Source organism: Dryobates pubescens, chromosome 13 (assembly GCF_014839835.1).
Source record: "Dryobates pubescens isolate bDryPub1 chromosome 13, bDryPub1.pri, whole genome shotgun sequence".
In the NCBI taxonomy this organism is placed as follows: Eukaryota; Metazoa; Chordata; class Aves; order Piciformes; family Picidae; genus Dryobates; species Dryobates pubescens.
This window is the reverse complement of record NC_071624.1, coordinates 22133374-22153242: the sequence shown is the minus strand read 5'-3', so window position 1 is coordinate 22153242 and position 19869 is coordinate 22133374. Positions and strand designations below refer to the sequence as shown.

The window sequence follows — 19869 nt, the reverse complement described above, 5'->3', positions numbered from 1 at the left end:
AACAGCTCCGGTGTTGTGTAACTACCCAAAACCAGCTCCAACAATCTATCAGGCTTGACGCTGTATCCATCCCTGCTGCTAGCCCAGAACACAGAGCACACACAGCAAGAGGGTCAAGGATTCAGGGGGTTATTTTGTTAACCTAAACCCAGAGCTATTTCCCTTCTCTTAATGATTAATTTCTCGTTTCCCCAGTCTCTCTAAGAAACCATGGGCCTGTTTCTCCTCCAGGTTATTAAATACAAGTACTGATAGAGAAACTCATTCCCCCACCCCCATTTTCAGAGATGGATAAACAAATTCAAAGGCCATCCCACAGACAAGGGACTCCTGGCTGAGCCAGCAGCAGTTGTGTTTCCAGCCCAGCTGTCATCCTTCTACCACCACAGCTGGTTGCTCGCCCACTCTCCCTGCCCAGAACATCGTTGCTCAGCACTTTTCCAAGCAACTGTGGCTCCAAGTCCTCAGCACCACCAACACATTCATGGAAGAAAACTTAGCAGTGCATGACACAACCTCACCAAGCAAGTCCTGAAACACAGGGCTGGAGAAACGATCCCTGAGTGATGCGGACAGCTCCAAGCAGCTGGGCGCCTGAAAGGGGGAAGTCACTCACCCATGCCAGCAGCAGCTGCCCTCTGAGCCTAGCATTTCAGCATCATGGAATCATAGAATCAATAAGGCTGGAAAAGACCTCAGAGATCATCAAGCCCAACCTGTCACCCAACACCTCCTGACAACTAAACCATGGCTCCAAGTGCCACATCCAATCCCCTCTTGAACACCTCCAGGGATGGGGACTCCACCACCTCCCTGGGCAGCACATCCCAATGGCCAATTACTCTTTCTGGGAAGAACTTTCTCCTCACCTCCAGCTTGAACATCCCCTAGCACAGCTTGAGACTGTGTCCTCTTGTTCTGGGGCTGCTTGCCTGGGAGAAGAGCTCAACCCCCACATGGCTACAACCTCCCTTCAGGGAGCTGTACAGAGCAATAAGGTCTCAAACAAAAGTGCTCTCAGGTAGCTTTAGCCAAGACTTTGAGGGGATGAAGCATTCTGGTTTCTGGCTCACTTGAGGAGCAATCCAAGCCACTGTAAGCTCAGGCAGACAGTAAGTGGCATCAATTCATAGAACAGACTCATAGAATAGGTTGGGTTGGAAGGGACCTTAAAGATCATTCAGTTCCAACCCCCTGCCATGGGCAGGGACACCTCCCACTAGACCAGGTTGTCCAACCTGGCCTTGAACACCTACAGGGAGGGCACATCCACAACCTCCCTGGTGTGTTTCCACCAGTGTCTCACCATCCCCATTGGAAAGGATTTCTTCCTAACCTCCAGTCTCATTCTCCCCTCTTCCAGCTCAAAGCCACTGCCCCTTTTCCTTGTCACTACAAGCCCAAGGAGGCTGCTTGTGACATGGCAGCTTGGAGCTCCCCATGTGCACACACAGCATATATAATGCCCAAAGGAACCAGCCTTCTGCAGCAGAGGTTACCATGCAACAAGCTGCTCCCAAAAGAGAGTGTTTTGAATTTGCCTGGTTAAAAAAACAAATCTCACTCAACATCAGTGTGGAGGCTAAGAGAGTCAAAGCATATGCTGCTTAAATGTGTGAGCATTTCCCACAGCCTTCTGAAGAGACACCAGAAAGGTGGAGGCATAGTAAAACAACAACAAAAAAAAGAGGCTGATGTGACATTAATATTTTAGTCTCCACTGTAATACCACAGGGAAATTCCTGTTGCAGGCCAATTTGGCAGAGCAGCCAGAGGGCACCAGGGAAAGCAGCCTAATTAATATTTGGGAGTAGAGAGAAAAACCTCAAAGAGCAATTCATGTGAAGAAAGTGTTGATTTTATGGACACTGAGAAGAATAAACAGTGCCTCAGAATGCAGTAACTCTCTTGAAAGCAGCTCCCTTATGGGAGCACAGGTCTGAAAAGCCAAAAGGGTGTCTCAGAGCTTGGAATGAGCCATCTTGGTTCTGAGGAATCTGGCTGAGGAAGAGGGGAGAGACTAGCACACAATCTGAATCCCTGCTCAGCCACTCAGCTTCTTCAAAGCTGAATTTTTCACCCTTGCAGTGTTCTTTGAGGACTGAATAAGTGACCTTGGTGGGGGGTGAGAAGCCCTGGCGTGCAGCTGACCTCTGTCTCTGGCATCAGCTCAGCAGTGGCAGGGTTACTTCCCTGTGTGGAGCACAGCTCACACTCACTGACCCCTGCACAGCCAGCCCTGCTCCCTGCATGCCAGGTGGAGGAAGTGCTCATTTCTGGCTTCTGGTAATGACAGTGCCTGGCAAGCAGAGGAAAGCAAGCCTGATATGGGGGGGACACAGCAAGGTACTCACAGTAGTAATGACTGCAACTGCTTTGGGGAGCAGGAGGCTGGCTGGGGTTTGCATGGGGAAGCCAGGGGAGGGCTGGAGACACATCTGTACCACAGCAACACACTGAATGCAGAGCACACAGCACAGGCAGTGCTCCTGAGGAAGCCAGGGGAGGGCTGGAGACACATCTGTACCACGGCAACACACTGAATGCAGAGCACACAGCACAGGCAGTGCTCCTGAGGAAGCCAGGGGAGGGCTGGAGACACATCTGTACCACGGCAACACACTGAATGCAGAGCACACAGCACAGGCAGTGTCCCTGAGGAAGCCAGGGGAGGGCTGGAGACACATCTGTACCACGGCAACACACTGAATGCAGAGCACACAGCACAGGCAGTGCTCCTGAGGAAGCCAGGGGAGGGCTGGAGACACATCTGTACCACGGCAACACACTGAATGCAGAGCACACAGCACAGGCAGCCCTGACCTTACCACAGCATTGGCCCCCACACTGCCCCACGGAGTACCCAGGCACTGAGCCCACCTCCCCCTGCTGCAGTACTCAGGTAATTTAGAGCCATGCTATGCTTGTGGCCAGAGCTCAGACTACAGAGCAGGACAGAGCTCCCTCAATTTCTGTAACCACACCTGGAGGTCAGCAGCAGTTCACACACAGTTGTGGCTGGAAAAGGGACACAAGCACACAACTCCCTTCTCCTCACACCCTTCTGCCTGCAACGTGTTTTATTAAGCACCAAACACTTGGTTCAACACAGCTTCTAATTTCTTGTCTCTGGATCAGGCTTGGTATCCCTCAGGACTGATCAAAGGCTTTGGAGAAAAGATGCTCTGAGACACCCTTTGTAGGAGAAAGCACTCGTGCTGCAAGGGGTGGGAAGGTGACCCAAACCTCAGGAGACACAACTCTTCCTGCAGTGAACTGCAGTGTACTGCAGTGAAACCTGCAGGCACTAGATGAGGGCAGCATGGTGAGCTCCGAGGACACAGAGCTGCAGCACTGGCTGGGGCACACAGCCTGCCAGCACAGGGCTAGGTGAGTCACACAGCAGAGCACCACAGCAGCTGGCAGCCTGGAGATCTGCTTACACCCTTCCACCATGCAAAAGCTGGTTCAAAGTCTAAAGCAGCAGGAGTTTTAATAACCCTTCTATATATAGCCCTGGCAATTCAACCTAAATGGTGCCCTGGCCTGGTAGAAGAGCTCATCATCTCTCTGAGATGTCACCAGCTACAACCCAGGGTGCACAGCTGGGCAACAAGTGCCAATGACACACTTAAAAAACCCAGTGAAACAGCCACACAAAACCATACTGAAGGCAACCACAATGAAGAGAAGTTTGAAGTGCTGGAGGAAAAGATAGATTAGATAGATAGATTTGGGTCTTAGATTCAACTAGTGAGCACCAGCCCCAAAGTATAACTCACAGATGTGATTCCTTTGCACCCCTGCTGCATTCAGCTCTCATTTTGGCTCCCAAGAGCCCTGTCACAGAGCTGCTGATCAGAAAGGCAAAGCCTCACTGCCAGTCAGCCTACTTTTCTGCCCTACCAGTGAACACCACACCTACATGGTGGCTTTAAAACTAGTCCAGTTCAACAAAAATTTGAGCATTAACCCATGAACACCAATGTCAAGGCAACCTGCTTTTAATTAGAAGGTCAAGTGCTACCAGCAGAGAGAGTGCTGGAGCTGGGTCACTCAGCCCTAGGAGCCAGACAGGCAGAGGGAACTGCCCCTAACAGAACAAACCACCCCAGCCAAATCAAATTGCTTTGTTTCATTTGCCCCCATTGTTCTACCAAAAGCAATTGTGTTTACAAAGGGTGACCAGGAGACCCTCCACCCACCACTGTGAACACAGGAGGTGTTCAGGAGAGTATGGTGTCTGAGGGGTGGCGGCAGGAAAGTGCAAGGACCTGGAATTCATAAGGAACAACGTTTGAGGCTCATGGCTTCTGTTCCACTCCTCAGCTCTGGAAGAAGGAGGTACCCATGGAAATAACGAAGTGGTAGCACTCCTGTGGCTGTTTGTTTCATGTAATTATGGATGTGCCTTAATGATCATTTATCTTACAGGATGAGCTTCACGGTTTTGAAACACCACCCACTGGAGTGTAAACACAAGCCATGCCAACTGATAAGCTGCCTGTCACTGCCCATCCTGATGAAACCAGGAACTAACAAAGCCTGTTGCAACTCCACTGAGCTCTTTACCAGCCCCACAGCCTGCTTAGAAAGAAGAGAAAACTGCCACAGGTCCCTGCACTGCCAGGAGATGGTTCTCCAAGCAACGTGCAAGACCTCCTGTGCTACCCACGGAAGCGTCAGGGAGGAGGAAGTGAGCTCCAACCACACAGAAAGAAAACCTTTCTCTGTCTCAGCAAAGTAAACGTCCCCCTGAGCACATCTCAATCAAAGAACCACGACACTAAAACATTCCTGTGGACGCTTTCCTGCTCTCCTTACCTCTCCAGCACCTGAGGAGGGCTGGCTGCCCCGGCAGCGTTGGACACTATCGGCTGCAGCAGCTGATTTGTCACGCAATCATCGCAGCGAGCACACTCACCCTCGGTGGGTTTGCCAAGGCCCTGCTCTGTAAGGGCTCAGGCTGGCCTGGGGGTGCTCTCAGGGCAGTTTTACATTCATTAACCTGCAGCCACCCACTGAAACGCCAGTAGGAAGCCGAGCTGCCGAGGCCTCGCTGCTCTCCCCACAGGAAGCACCTTGACCAGCCTGCAGGAACAAGCTGTCCTAAGAGCACTGGAGTACTTTTGCTTTCTGAACTCCTGCCCCTGCGCAAGGGAAGGCCTTGCCCAGCTGCTGCGTGACCTTGAAGCCCCAGCTCCGAGCAGAAGCAGCACAGAGCTCCTCATGGAGAAAGCAACCTGGGTCTTTGCCACCAAGGAAAGCATCACCCGCCCAGGTGCACTGCCCCCCTCCCAAAGGAATTAGTGCCTCAGACAGGCTGAAACGCAAGGAGAGAGCGCTCCCAGGGAAGAGCTGCACTGAAGGCTGGCACCGCTCCAGACTCCCTGGGTTCTCACAGCACTTTGAGCAGGACAACCTGCTCAACCCCTGACTGCCCTCAGGAGTGTAGCTCTGAGGAGCTGCTGAGCCACTTCCTCATCCAGAGAAGAGAGGCTGCCCCCGAGTCTCACTCACCCGTGCTGGGAACGCTTGCAGGGTCTCCCTGTGGGGGATTCCCTTCACTCCATCTCCCCAAACCGAAGATCCGGGCACCTGCAGCACCCCTCCAGCCTCTCCTTGTCCCCCTGCCCCCTCCAGTCTGAGAGGCCCCCTTCTGCCTGCCCCACACTCGACCAAGACTCCTTGTCCCCAGCGGCTCCCATACCCCACAGCCCCTTGAGGAGCCTCAGCGGCCACTCCGCAGCCACACAGCCCCCGTGTTCCACCACCCCCGGTTACCTGCATCTATTCTGGCAGCCCCCTCACTGCCGCACACCCCCAAGCCCCCGACAGGCCCTCGCTACACGCACACCCCACACCCCCCAGCCTGGCAGCCCCCGCCTCAGCCCTCAAGCCCCGGCAGACCCCCGGCACCGGCGGTGTCCCCACCCCCTCACCTGCCTCCTCCGGCGGCCCCGTCCCGTGGCGAGCAGCGGGGCCGGGCCTGGCTGCGGCTGGGCCCCCAGCCCTCCGCTCGGCGCGGCGGCGGCGGCGCTATGGCAACTGCCCGGGCTGCGGCCGCCAGCCACAGAGAGGGCGGCCAGAGCGGCGGCCATAGAGACGCGTGACAGGCAGCGGCGGGCGGCCCGCCCCCGGCGGCGCGGCCGCTGCACTAGCGCCCCCAGCAGGCCGAGAGGGCACGGCCGGCCGGAGCCCCAGCGCTGTAGGTTCGAGACCCCTTCGCGACAGCGCGGCTCTTCGGGGGTCCCGTCTGTGAGGAGGCGCTGCTGTGTGCGGGGAAGTTGGCTGCACGGCGTGGGAAGCAGGAACGGAGGTGCAGCCGAAGGTACGCAGCACACTGCATGCAACACATCATGGAACACTCGAATCCCCAGCAGGGAGGGGATGGAAGGGACCTCTGGAGATCACCCAGTCCAACCCCCTGCTCCAGCAGGGCACCCACAGCACAATGCCCAGCACCACAATGCCCAGGGGGGGTTGGAAGCTCTCCACACAAGGACACTCCACAACCTCTCTGGGCAGCCTGCTCCAGGCCTCCAGCACCCTCACACCAAACAACTTTCTCCTCCTCTTCACATCCAACCTCCTGGGCTCCACTCTGTGCCCCTTGCTGCCCCTTGGCCTGGCCCTGGGCACCACTCAGCAGAGTCTGGCCCCAGCCTCTTGCCCCCCACAGCTCCTTTAGCTCTTGCTGAGCATTGCTCAGCTCCCCTCTGGGGCTGCTCTTCTGCAGGCTCTCAGCCCCAGGGCTCTCAGCCTTTGCTCCTGCCAGAGCTGCTCCAGGCCCCTCAGCAGCTTTGCAGCCTCCCCTGGACTCTCTCCAGCAGTTCTCTGTCTCTCTGAACTGGGGAGCCCAGAACTGGACCCAGCACTCCAGATGTGGCCTCCTTAGGGCAGAGCAGAGGAGGAAGAGAACCTCCCTTGCCCTGCTGGCCACCCTCCATGCACCCCAGATGTAACACACACAACACATACACACACCCACACCACCTATAAATACACCCTTCTGTACATGTTTTAAACACACCACAGGCAAATGAGCCCTCAGTGCCAAAAGGCTTCCCCATTGCTCCAGGCAGGAGGTGCTCTGCTCTGGGACTGGCTTTACCACCCCACCCCATGTCTGTCCTGCAGTTTTTCAGCTGATTTAGGCAATAAGAAGGAGCATGGAGAGAGGATGTCCCTGTGCTTGCTGGCATGACCAGGCCCTGTCTTACAGAGCTGCAGAAGTACAAGTGTGAGCATGGACAACAAAAGGTTAAATTAGGATATTTAAGTCAGAAACTCTTTTCAGCCTAATTTCCCTATGCAAATTTAGAGCAAATCAGCCTGAGTAACAAGTCTGGTTTTTCCAGATCAGGCAACAGATTCCTACATCCTGAACCCTTCTGCTGTCCCCAGACCGAGCACCAACCTGCACCCACAGCAGCAGCCAGAAATCCAGGACCTCACCACCACCTCACAGGGAACCCAGAGGTGGAGGAGCTGCCACCCGGAGCTGAGCCATGCCCACACCACCCCGTCCTCTCCAACCTGCCAGCCCTTTCCCAAGAGGGCATAAAACTCCCTCAGCTGATGGCCAAGGAGAGAAAATTCCCCTGGGTCATGGCCATGCCTGAAGCCTGTGCTGGGCAGCTCTGCAGGAGCACAGCCCACACCTTGTCACCTTTCCATGGACACTTCCCTCCTGACTGGCGCCGTCCCCTGTGAATCACCATCCCATGACTGCTCCCTGGGGACTAAATGCAAGAGTCTCTGCTGTCATTTCCTAGGGTCATGCTGAAGATGCACCCTGGGGGCATGCCTGGTCTCATGCCAAGCCTGAGTCAGGATTTCAAGTCTTCCCCTACCTTTAATCCAGGGTTCAGTTTTGGAACCTTGCCTCCACAGACACTGAGGTGCTGGACTGTCTCCAGAGCTGGGTCTAGAGCACAAGCAGCTGAGGAAACTGGGGTTGCTTAATCTGGAGTAAAGGAGGCTGAGGGGAGATCTCATCACTCTCTACAAGTGCCTGAAAGGAGCCCGGAGCCTGGTTGGGCTCAGGCTCTTCTCCCAAGGATCAGGCAATGGGACAAGAGCAAATGGCCTCAAATTGTGCCAAAGGCAGTTTAGGTTGGACATGAGGAACAATTTCTTCCCTGAAAAGGTTGTCAAGGCTTGGACCAGGCTGCCCAGGGCAGTGGTGGAGTCCCCACAGCTGGAGGTGTCTAAAAGCCATGTAGATGTGGTGCTGAGGGGCATGGTTTGGTGGTGGCCTGGCAGGGCTAGGTTAATGGTTGGATTCCATAATCTTAAAGGTTTCTTCCAACCAAAAATAATTCTATGATTCATATTCCTGCCAGACAGGGAAGGAGACAGAGAGAAAGCCCCCCTGGTTGAAAACCAAGCAGAAGTTTCTGCTTGGCTCTTCCCCTGCTCCACACCCTGCTGTGAGAGCTTTGCTTCCCTGCAGAACCTTGGGCACAGACATAAAGCAGTAGTACCCAGTTCTGGTTGAAACTTGTGCATACCAGCTCTTTATTCACAGCTTCAAGGGACACAACAAGCTAAATGTTCTGCTTGCAAAGGCCATCCATATCAGCAGGAGCTCCAGCAGTCAGGAAAACCATCCTCCTCCTCACCCCAGCCAGCCAGGCTGCAATCCCTGGGGCCAAACCTCCCTTCCCAAGCCTGGAAAGGGCAGAAAAGCAAATAAATCCACAATCTGTAAAATACATTTATTGCTACTGGAAATCATTTAATGGCACACCTCCTGTCCCTTTCACATGCTGTCCTCCTTAGGCAAGCCCTGCCCTCCTCACAGCCACGGGGCTGGGTGGCCACAGTGGAGGAAGTGGGACCTGACCCCCTGCACTACAGCCCTGGGAGCACCGAGAGCATGGCTTGGCAGGAAGCACAACTGCTATGGACATGCAAAACCAAAACCTGTGCTGAGACCTGGCCTTGCCTCTTGAGAGCCCTTTAGGTGTCCCTTTAGCTGCCCCTTCCCTCAGGAGCACAGGGCTGTTTGGTGTCACACCTGCTCTGGAGAACTCAGCACCCAAAGTCAGGCTAAATCAGACTCCAGGAGCTTCCTGGTGTGTTAGCAGTTTAATGAGCATGCCCTGATGAGCCTCAGACCCCACATCAGCAGCCTTCCAAGCAAGCCATGGCTCAGCTCACCCGAAGAGGAAGCTTCTTACTAAGCAGAGGATGAGGTTGTCTGAGACATCTGGGATGGAGAGAAGAGGCAGTGCTCCATCGCAGCCTCCCATCTCCTCCCCAGCACTGCCCAAGCCCTCAGGAGGTTGCCCAGCTCAGATGAGAGCAGCTGGAAAGCACTGGAGCAAGGAGAGATTATTCAAGCATCATCACATGCCATTGAGCAGCAGACAGGGCCAGCTGGTGTCCATCAGGACTCAGCCACCCCCGAGGATCCAGATCATAACCCCCAGCAGTTAACAGCAGTACTTCACAGCTGTAGAGCCCTGGTGTTGTTCTGGGGAGGTCAGATCAGGCATCCAATTGTGTCCCTGCTCATCAGGAGCCTGCTCACCCCGGTGCTGCTAAGGACTAAAGCTCATCAGTTTAATTAACAGCAGTTGCCACTAATTGAATTCCAGCTCTCATCACCTACAGCTGTGTGCAGCTTCTGACCTGAGGCCACTGTGGGCTGCCCAGGGAGGATCAGAGCCCTGGGACCAGAGCAGAGTCCTGGGGGGAACAAACCCAGCAAGGCCTCTGCAGGGATGTGCCAGCTGGACTCAAGCCAACACCTTAGGACAGGGCTGGCTCTGCTGGTTGAAGACAAGCCTGCAGCAGAGGAGAGGACCTGGCTGCCATGCTGCCCACACAGCCCAGCCACCACGGGCTGCATCTGCTGAGGCAAGGAGACCTCCAGGGAACCCCATGCTTATTTTCTCCCCAGCACAGAAGAACAAGAGCTCCTTCATGTTGGTCCTTCCCAGGGCTGCAGTCTGTAAAGCCTTCAGTGTGCTTGCCTGCCGTTTTGCAGCTCTCCTGGACCTTGGTATTTACTTTTTCACCTTCATCAGGGCCCCTGTGTGGGTGTTGCTGGGCTCAGCTCCTGCACATCACCATCTCCAATATCCAGCTCCACCTGTATGCCAGTTGGCTGCAAGGAGAAACACAAGAGCTTAACCTCACACTGCTGGGACTCTAGCTGGCTCCATCACCTGCCCCAGAGCCAAAACATCCCCAATTACATCCCCCTGAGAACTTCTTGCTGCTGGTGCCCTCATTTTAACAGGGTCTGCTGAGCACAGAGATACAAACAGATTGGGATTTAGCAAGGGAAGGACATCTTGCTCCCAGCTGTCCCCAGACACACAGTTATTTAGCACACCAGGGATGCCCTTCCCTGCCCAGGGTGCCAGCATGGCCAAACCCACATGGAGCAGGCTCAGAGCCCAGAGGCTCAGGTGGCACTGCCCCATGTGCAGGCAGGATGCCAGCCAAAGTCACCTCTGCTGGTTCAGAGCCAGCTCCCACCTGCCCAGACACCATCAGGAAAGTGGGAAGGGGCTGAGCTGGGCTGGAGGAAGTGCACTCATTCAGTGTCCCTGTAACTGCAGGCTGAGGCTGTCGGCAGCAGATGCTCTTTTCCTCCATAGCTTACAAGCAGGCTGCATCTGCTCCTCTCTCACTGCCATGGGCCAACCAGTAAGGCCTGATCCTGCCCTGGCTCCAGAAGAATCACAGAAACATTCAGGTTGGAACAGACCCTCAGGATCACCAAGTCCAACCCAGAACCCTTCTCTACAAGGGTCATCCCTAAACCATAACCCCAAGCACCACATCCAAACCATCTTTAAACACATCCAGGACTGGTGACTCAACCACCTCCCTGGGCAGCACATTCCAGTGCCTGACCACTCTTGCTGGGGAAAAATTCATCCTACTGTCCAGTCTAAACCTCCCCTGGTGCAGTCTGAAGCCTCTTGTTCTGTCACTAGTTACCTGTAAGCAGAGACCAGCAGCAGCCTCTCCACAATGCCCTTTTGGGTAGCTGTAGAGAGCAGTGAGGTCTCCCCTCAGCTTCCTGTTTCAAACTAACCATCCCCAACTCCTTCATCTTCTCTACATCAGATTCTCCAGGCCCTTCCCAGCTTCCTTGCCCTCCTGTGCCCTGGCTCCAGCACCTCCACATCTCTCCTGTACTGAAGTGCCCAGAACTGGACACAACACTCCAGGTGTGGCCTCCCCAGAGGTGAGTACAAGGGGACAATTCCCTCCCCGCTCCTGCAGGACACAGCATTGCTGATCCCAGCCAGGATGCCTTTGGCTTCCTCCCTCAGCCCCAAGGGCAGCTGGGGAGGAGGAGAACGGAGCTTCCCTCCGTTCTCAGCGGGGCTGACGCGGGGAGCCTCACCTGCCGGGGGGACTTTGCCAGGGCGGCGATGCGCAGCGCGGTGGCTCCCTGCCCGGTGCCTTCTTTGCTCTCCAGCAGCACCCTGGTGCTGGGCACGAAGCTCCAGGAGCGGCCAAGGGCTGGCTTCAGTGGACCATTGCTGCTGCTGTCCCTTGTCACCTGGTTAGTCACCTGCAGCACAAACAGGGAAAAGCAGTGCCACTGGGTGCAATGGAACGTCAGAGATCTCCAGCAGACAACCAGCACTGCACTACGTCCGTGAAGGTTTCCTTCTCCATCCTGACCTTCCTTCTCGGCATGTGCCTCTAAACACAGCCCACACAACTCTCCCTGACATGTACTTAGGCAAGAGCTTGCATTTATCTCTGCAAGCGGCAGTGACTTCTGGTGCTGAAGCCTCCTGCTTCAACAGCTTTAACTTGGAGCCTCCCCATGTCCTTCCAGGCACCTTGTCCTTGTCACTTTATCCCTAATCAGAGCAAAGGGCAGGACAGTCTCGATGCCTTCCACTGCCAGGTTCAGCAGATCACCACTTTCTGTGGTGGCCTTCCCCATTCAAACACTATTGTGGTCCCAGCAGCAAAGGCAATCACTTGGCCAAGAGCTGGGGAAGGCTGGAGCCAGGTCCCTTCCAGTGCCCAACTCCTCTGGAGGATCACAGAATCATAGAATCAATACGGCTGGAAAAGACCTCAAGGATCACCAAGTCCAACCTGTCACCCAACACCTCCTGCCAACTAAACCATGGCTCCCAGTGCCACATCCAATCCCCTCTTGAACACCTCCAGGGATGGGGACTCCACCACCTTCCCTGGGCAGCACGTTCCAATGGCTAACAACTCTCTCTGTGAAGAACTTTCATGCAACACCCCAGGGTTCCTCCAAGGTAACTAAGGAAGAGGATTCTTAGCAGGCTGGTCAGGCTCTTAAATGGGTGAAGTTATAGGAAAAACAAAGACAAACAACCTCTGAGTCTGTCTGTACTTAAATCACAGATCAGGTCAGGTTGGAAAGGACCTTTAGAGGTCATCCAGTCCAACCCCCTGCAGTCAGCAGGGACAGCTGCAACACAAGCATGCTGCTTACAGCCCAAAGCAACCTGACCTGCAATGGTTCCAGGCATGGGGCAGCTCTGGGCAAGCTGGGCCAGGGTCTCATCACCCTCAGTGTCAAACATTTCTCCCTTCTCTTCAGTCTGAATCTTCCTCTCTGAGTTCAAACCATTCCCCTTGTCTTGTCACAACGGGCCCTGAGAAAAAGTCTGCCCCCAGGTTTCTGATTGTCTCCTTTAAGCACTGAAAGGCCAACAGAAGGTCTCCCTGGGGCCTTTTCTTCTCCAGGTTGAACAAGCCCAACTCTCTCAGCCTGGCTTCCAGCCCTCCCAGCATTGCTGTGGTCTCCTCTGGCCCTACTTCAGCAGGTCCATGTCCTAACTCTGCCTCAGTCAGTCAAGTGAATACCTCATTGGCTGAGGACAGCAACAAAACCAAGCAGCAGATCAGCCCTGCTCTTGCTCCACACTTGCTGGAACAAGCAGAGCAGCAGAGCCACATCAGAGAGCAGGGCACTGTGGGGTACAAGCCTCTTGCTCCTGCTTAGCTGGGTGCAGGGTCCCCCTTGCCAGGGCTTCCAAAGCCTCTCCAGGTCCTCACCACAGCAAAGGACAAGGCATGGCAACACTCACCACAATGGCAAGGCTGAACTCCCTGGCCAGTGTCTTCAGCTCCCTGGCTAACTGCATCATGATGGCCAAACCTGGAGGATGATGACAAAGCATTTGCTTGAGGATCCTCTCCCAAAGTGCATTTTGGAGGCAAGTGGCATCTAGAGTTGCATGACCTGATGGACTTGGTGCCAGTCCTGGTGTTCATGGACATCTTTGAAGCCCTATGATCAAAAAAAATCACCTAAAAAAGCACCAGGAGCTCCAGACAAAGCTGAGCAGGTTGATTTACCAGGTGCAGGACCCATCTCTCCATCTCACAGCCTCATTTCCTACAGCCCATGCCTGAGAGGGGACCTTCTGTGCTAGCATTGGCTGCCACTCAGGCATGAGAAACCCTCTGAAAGCTGTTGGAGAGGCCTCCTTGGCATCTCAGCCAGCAGAAAGCCCCTCACACTTGAGTTCTGGCAGAAAGAGTTTCAGAGAAGCTTTGCAAACTGTGCTACCAACCATGATGCACCTCTGACACTGTAAGGAGTGGTTTTAGTCTGTGGGCAAACAGCTCCTTGCCTCTCCTGTCCCCTGGCTGGGTTTCAGACCGGCAGTGTGAGCTGGCATAGAATCATAGAAGTGTTAGGGTTGGAAGGGAGCTCAAGGCTCAGCCAGTTCCAAGCCCCTGCCATGGCCAGGGACACCTCACACTGCAGCAGGTTGCTCACAGCCACCTCCAGCCTGGCTGCAAACACCTCCAGGCAGGAGGCTTCCACCACCTCCCTGGGAACCTGTGCCAGGCTCTCACCACCCTCATGGGGAACAACTTCTTCCTCACATCCAATCTCAATCTCCCCACTTCTAGTTCTGCTCCATCCCCCCCAGTCCTATCCCTCCCTGACACCCTCTAAAGACCCTCCCCAGCTTTCTTGGAGCTCCCTTCAGATCCTGGAAGGCCACAATTAGGTCTCCTCAGAGCCTTTTCTTCTCCAGCCTTCACAACCCCAACTCCCTCAGTCTGTCCTCACAGCAGAGCAGCTCCAGCCCTCTGCTCCTCCTCGTGGCCCTTCTCTGAACACCTTCCAGCACCTCCAGACCCTTCCTGTAATAGAGGTTCCAGAACTGGACACAGAGCTCCAGGTTTGGTCTCACCAGAGCAGACTAGAGGGGGGAGAATCCCCTCCCTGGCCCTGCTGGCTATGCTTCTCTTGATGCATGGCCACGACCAGCTTGACTGTCTGCCAACAGCACTGCAAACAGACCCCTTCCAAGCCCCCCCCAGCTGCTCTCCAGCTGCAGAGCAAAAGCTGGGAGCAGTCACCCCCACACCCACCCTGCCCCAGCCGCGGCTCCAGGCACAGCGTGCCTGGGAGGAAGATGCTCCCGAGGAGCCGCAGGGAGCTCTGCAGCCGCAGGGAGCAGCTCACCCTCCGAGTGCCGGCCGCCCAGCAGGGGGTAAATCACCGCCGAGACCGAGTCGATCACCACCAGCCTGAGAGCGCCCACGGAGCTCACCACCTGAAAGGAGGCACCGAGTGCCACGTGGAGCAACAGACCCTGCGGTTCTGCAGGTCAGGCGCTGCACAGAGGCTGAAACACGCCCAGCAGAGGGGGATCTGGTGCCACCGTGCTCCCTCGGTGGAGCTCTGGGGAAGGGAGAGGGACCCAGCCCCTTCCTCCTACCTGCTGGGAGAGACGATCCCGCAGCTCCTGCAAGGCTCTCAGCATTTCATAGATGTCAAACACACGAACAACCTGGACCCGCTGCAGAGCCTCCAGCTGCAGCACAAAGTGGCATCAGCAACAGCCTCACCCCTTCCAGGACCCAGCAGGCTCCTCCTGCTCAGCCTCCCCCAGCGATTGTACCAGGAGCCAGGGACCCTTATTTCTTCCTCATTTGCCCCCACCCCCTGACCATTCCTGTCCCATTGCGCTGATGGAAGAAGCAACACAGGCTGAGTTGAGGAAGTGTGAGCAGCCACAGCAAGCCTGCTCCCAGGGGCTGTCCCTCAGCACAGCACCCACCCAGCCACAGAGAGTCCGGACACAAAATGCCCACGTGGGCAAAGGCAGACCGGGACAGCCAAACCATCTCTGGAGGTTGCCTCTGGGCAAGAGCCAAGCAGTGCTAGTGCAGTGGAAGGAGCAGATGCAGGGGAACTTGCCTGCTCTTCCTTGTCCTCTGCCCGGGCTTGAAGCATCTGGCAGAGGCGGGAGGCGGTGAAGCCCCCTGTGGAGTCCAGAAACAGGAGGTGCTGCTTGAGGCCCAGGGACACGCTGGCTGCAATGCCCAGACACACCTGGAGAAGCAGGGAATGGGGGTCAGACAGCACTCCTGCTTCACACACCTGCAAGCATCATCTTCCCCCTGCCTGGCCTCTCCCCTCTCCTCCCTCCCACTCACCTGCGTCTTCCCGCTGCCCGGCGCTCCCATGAGCTCTGTCACTTCCCCTGTGTACAGCCCAGAGTCCAGCAGCTGGTCCAGGCTACAGGTTGAACACAAGGTGGGATCATCAACACCCCCTCAGCCAGAGAGGCAGGGGCATCAGGAAGCAGCAGGCCCCAGATAGCTGTCCCTACCCTTCCCAAATGCGGACAGCTGCCTCAGCCTCTCCTCCTTCCCCACATCCGCACATTGTGGGCGGCAGCAGATCTGCAGCACAGGAGCTGCAGGAGGACAGACCTGATCTGGAGAAGAGCTGTGGTCATGGGAGCAGGTTGGAACACCCAGAGTTTCCCTGTATAGGAACTGCAACAACCCAGCAAGGAGACAGGGGAAAAGGAGAGACAAGGACATGCCACAGAGTAACTCACTTCCGTGCCTGCTCGAGACCGTTTGGACCACCACCACTCAACAGCCCTCCCAAACCCAGAACCTCCTACAAATATCTGAGGGGTGGGTGTCAAGATGAAGGGGCCAGGCTCTTTTTGGTAGTTCCCAGTGACAGGACAAGGGACAATGGGCACAAGCTGGAACACAAGAATTTCCACCTCAACATGAGGAGAAACTTCTTTCCAGTTGAGGGTGCTAAAGCCCTGAGGCAGGCTGCCCAGAGAGGCTGTGGAGTCTCCTTCTCTGGAGACATTCAAAACCCACCTGGATGTGTTCCTGTGTGACCTAGATGATCCTGCTTTGGCAGGGGGGCTGGACTAGATGATCTCTAGAGGTCCATTGCAACCTCTAACACTCTCTAATTCTCTCCTCTAGACTCCTCAAGGGAAAGGCTGAATGTTGTCTAGTCTAGAAGTGAGACACACAACCACTTCCCAAAAGGTGTGCAGGCTCTCATGAGGACAGTGTCAATGTCAGCCCCTCAAAGGACACAGACCAGCTGGCCTCACAGCACAGGACATGAAGAGCAGTCACCTCTTGCTTACAGAAGGCAAAGCCAGGCTCTTTGCCTTAAAACAGCTGCTGGGGAAGGTTTGGACACCACTGAGCCAGCTCAGGGCATCACCACACTGAAACTCAAAGCTCATGCTGGGCAGCCTTTTGCAGCAAGCCCAGCCCTGGGCAGACCTCCTGGCCCACCAGGTGATGTACTCACCTTGTGCTCCCAGTGGGCAGGATGGCTGTGGAGCTCTTGAGCTCCTCATAGAGGTCTGCTCCGTTGGCAGGGAAGGCAGAGAACTGGGCCAGGAGCACACGTCTCACTGCAACCAGTGCCTGGTGGGCAGAGAGGTGGCTGGAAAGAGGACTGAGGAAGCCCAGAGGCAAAACCATCCCCCCCAAGGCAAGGCCACCCAAGCTGTGAGCTCAGCAGCTCTGAGCTCCCTGGTTAATGTGCCAGGATTTAGGAGTCATCCTTTACCTTGTAAGACAAGGAACACTTCTGGGCAACATCCTCCAGGTCTGATGACACAAAGTCCACCACTGCAAATAACATGAGGCACAAGAAGCTGGAAGCCAAACTTGAACCCCAAAGAGATGAGCAGCAATAGACAAAACCCTGCCAACACTTCAGTGGATGAGCAAAGCCGTGGAAATGAGAACTAGTGGCCCCACCTCTGCTCCCAGGAACAACTCCAAGTTCTGTGGGTTTTGGATAGATGTGTAGGTTGACATAAATAATGGTAACAAGCACTTCTTACAGGGAGAACAAGGACTTCAACACCTATGGCTGCAGCACCACAGGATCTCACAGGTCACATTTAGCAAGAATAAAATGGTGTTTCTCTCAGCTCCAGACCAGTTTCTCAGAGCAAGGGAAGATCCACCTGAAGATTTCCCCATCCCCACTGGCCCTGCCCAGTGAAAACCACACAAACTCCCCCAAAATACCTTCTAAATGCCATAACTGATTGTCTCTCAAAGAGCCTCTGCAGAGACCTCTGTCATGTCCTAACTACTCTCCAGCTCCTAAGGAGTCCTCACTCTTCATATCCACCCAGTAGGGCCAGAAGCCATCCAGCAAGGAGGATGCAGTAGGGATAAAGCAACAATACCCTTTCAGGATGTGGGATGATGCAGGCACAGGGCCTGGAGCTGCAGCCCCCCAGGCTCCTGCTGCCAGTGCCCAGGGAGCCCATGGCAGACATCCTGTGCCCACTCTCCTTTTCTCTGTGGGCCTCCAGGAAAAATCTCCACTGCAGCTCCTGGGCTGCAAGGCAAAGCCACAGAGGTAGGAGATGTTTTCCAGGGGGTACCCCTCAGCCCAGACCTCCCCAAAGCCTGGCAGATGGGTCCTGCAGGGAAGGACAGCACAATGCCACCTGAAATGTGCAGGGGATGGCATTCCCCAGCCCAAGATGAAAGCCTCTTAAGAAAGCAGGGAATAGACTTTGGGTGTTGCTGTACCAGGACAAATGATGATCACTTAAACCAAAAGAGGGAGATTCAGACTGGAGAGTAGGGAGACCCTGGGCCATGTTGCCCAGGTGAGAGGTGCCCCATCCCTCAACCCATTCCAGCTCAGGTCATCTGAGGCTCTGAGCAACCTGCTCTAGCTGCAGATGTCTCTGCTGACTACAGGGAGGATGGACTAGATGGTCTCTAAAGGTCCCTTCCCACCACAACCAGTCTGTGACTCTATGACACTCCCCAGCCCCCATTACCTGTCCTGATGCCACCTGCCCTGAGGAGCTGGATCATCTCTTCAGTGAGACCTGGGCAGAGCCCAGCCCGCAGGACCACCATGTCCTCAGCCACCCCAGGACGGAGCACCAGGGGGCCAGAAGAAGGGAAGGGACCTGCAGAGGAGATGGGACAGAGGATTTGGCACTGTGGAGGTGCCCACACTGGGGAGATGCTGTGCAGGCTGTGCTGGGTAGGTGGCTATGGGCAGCATCCAACCTCCTTTGGGGCCCAACAACCCTGATCCCCACAGCCAGCCGGGCACTGCCAGGCTCAGCCAGCATCTCCCCCTACAGCACAGCCCCTCCGCAGCCACCTTCAGCAGAGCCCGGGGGCACACAACCCAGCGAGCCCCTGCATGAGCTCCCCACCACCCCTGCTCCTCCAAGCACCTCCCCCCAGATCACCACCTCCTGCCCCCAAAGCACCTCCCGTTCCTAAATCGGAACAGTTCCTCTACATCACCTCCAGTCCCCTAAAGCATCTGCTGCACCCAAAGCACCTCCTTGCACCCAAAGCACTTCCTGTTCCCTTAAATCACCTTCAGTCCCCTAAAGCATCTCCAGCACCAAAAGCACCTCCTGCTCCTCCAAATCACCTCCAGCACCAAAAGCACCTCCTGCTCCTCCAAATCACCTCCAGTCCCCAAAGCACCTCCTGCTCCTCCAAATCACCTCCTGCCCCCAAAGCACCTCCTGCTCCTCCAAATCACCTCCAGTCCCGTAAAGCATCTCCAGCACCCAAATCACCTTCTGCACCCAAAGCACCTCCTGCTCCTCCAAATCACCTCCAGTCCCGTAAAGCATCTCCAGCACCCAAATCACCTTCTGCACCCAAAGCACCTCCTGCTCCTCCAAATCACCTTCTCCACCCAAAGCACCTCCTCCTTCTCCAACTCACCTCCAGATCCCTAAAGCATCTCCTGCACCCAAAGCACCTCTTGCTCCTCCAAACCCCCTCCTGTCGCCCCGCGCCGGAGCCCGCCCCGTCCGCTCCCCTTCCTGCTTCCTGCGGGCAGCGGAACGGCTGCCGTGCTCCATCTGTCGGCGGCACGGCCGGGGCAGCCCCGAGCAGCGCGGACCCCTCGGGCGCTCTCCGGACACCTCTCCCCACCCGGGGCTTGGCATCCCCCTGCCCAGAGCCAAAGGGCCACGTCTGGCTCCCCGACTCTGCCCGGTGGAAGTGTGGCCGAAACACCCCCGGAGCCTGCCCCAGGCAGACCTGATGACACCATAAGCGTACCCCTGAGATCCAAAGCCCGCCGCGGGCACCCAGATCCTGCTGCTGACACCCGAAGGTGCTTCTGGAAGAGCACACTAACGGCAGAGAGAAGGCTGTGCTGCCATGGAGAGAGACTGACACAGGCTGAGACTCGGGTGGGGGGAACCTCATGAAGTTCACTAAGGGTCCCGCCCCTGGGGAGGAACAACCTCCTGCAGCAGCACAGCTGAGGGGGGACCTGCTGGGAAGCAGCTCCAAGGAGAAGGAGCTGGGAGTGCTGGGGGACAACAAGGTCCCCATGAGGCAGCGATGTGCCCTCGTGGGTGCATGAAGAGTGTGTGTCCCGGGGTGCATGAAGAAAAGTGTGGCCAGCAGGCCAAGGGAGGTTCTCCTTCCCCTCTACTCTGCCCTAGGGAGGCCTGGGTCCATTTCTAGGCTCCCCAGTTGAAGAGAGACAGGGAACTGCTGGAGAGAGTCCAGGGTAGGCTGAAGAGATGCTGAGGGCTCTGCAGCAGCTCTCTGAGGAGGAAAGGCTGAAAGCCC

The 19869-nt window shown here is 55.9% G+C and overlaps 1 protein-coding gene across 2 annotated transcripts; it reads right to left on the bottom strand.

The window, feature by feature from the left end:
- Window positions 1–8699: 8699 nt before the first annotated feature.
- RAD51D (RAD51 paralog D) lies at window positions 8700–18217 on the bottom strand. Of its 2 annotated transcripts, XM_009907834.2 has the most exons (10): window positions 18087–18217; window positions 16844–16905; window positions 16580–16698; window positions 15436–15517; window positions 15197–15331; window positions 14715–14810; window positions 14459–14549; window positions 13062–13132; window positions 11378–11548; window positions 8700–10120 (listed from the first exon to the last, which is right to left on the bottom strand). In XM_009907834.2, exons 1-10 carry the CDS (start codon window positions 18166–18168, stop codon window positions 10037–10039), a joined length of 993 nt encoding a protein of 330 aa, XP_009906136.2. In that variant the 5' UTR covers window positions 18169–18217; the 3' UTR covers window positions 8700–10036. The 2 variants fall into 2 exon arrangements, with proteins under 2 accessions (XP_009906136.2, XP_054022403.1); XM_054166428.1 differs by lacking the exon at window positions 15197–15331.
- Window positions 18218–19869: the final 1652 nt, after the last annotated feature.

Bases quoted from the DNA above. Each gene is read 5' to 3' on its own strand.
- RAD51D (XM_009907834.2), bottom strand. From the start codon at position 18,168: ATGGTGGTCCTGCGGGCTGGGCTCTGCCCAGGTCTCACTGAAGAGATG. The intron at 15,518-16,579 runs GTGAGTACATCA...TTCAACCTGTAG, and splicing joins CTGCCCACTGGGAGCACAAG to CCTGGACCAGCTGCTGGACT. The intron at 13,133-14,458 runs GTGAGCTGCTCC...ATCATCCTCCAG, and splicing joins GGGCGGCCGGCACTCGGAGG to GTTTGGCCATCATGATGCAG.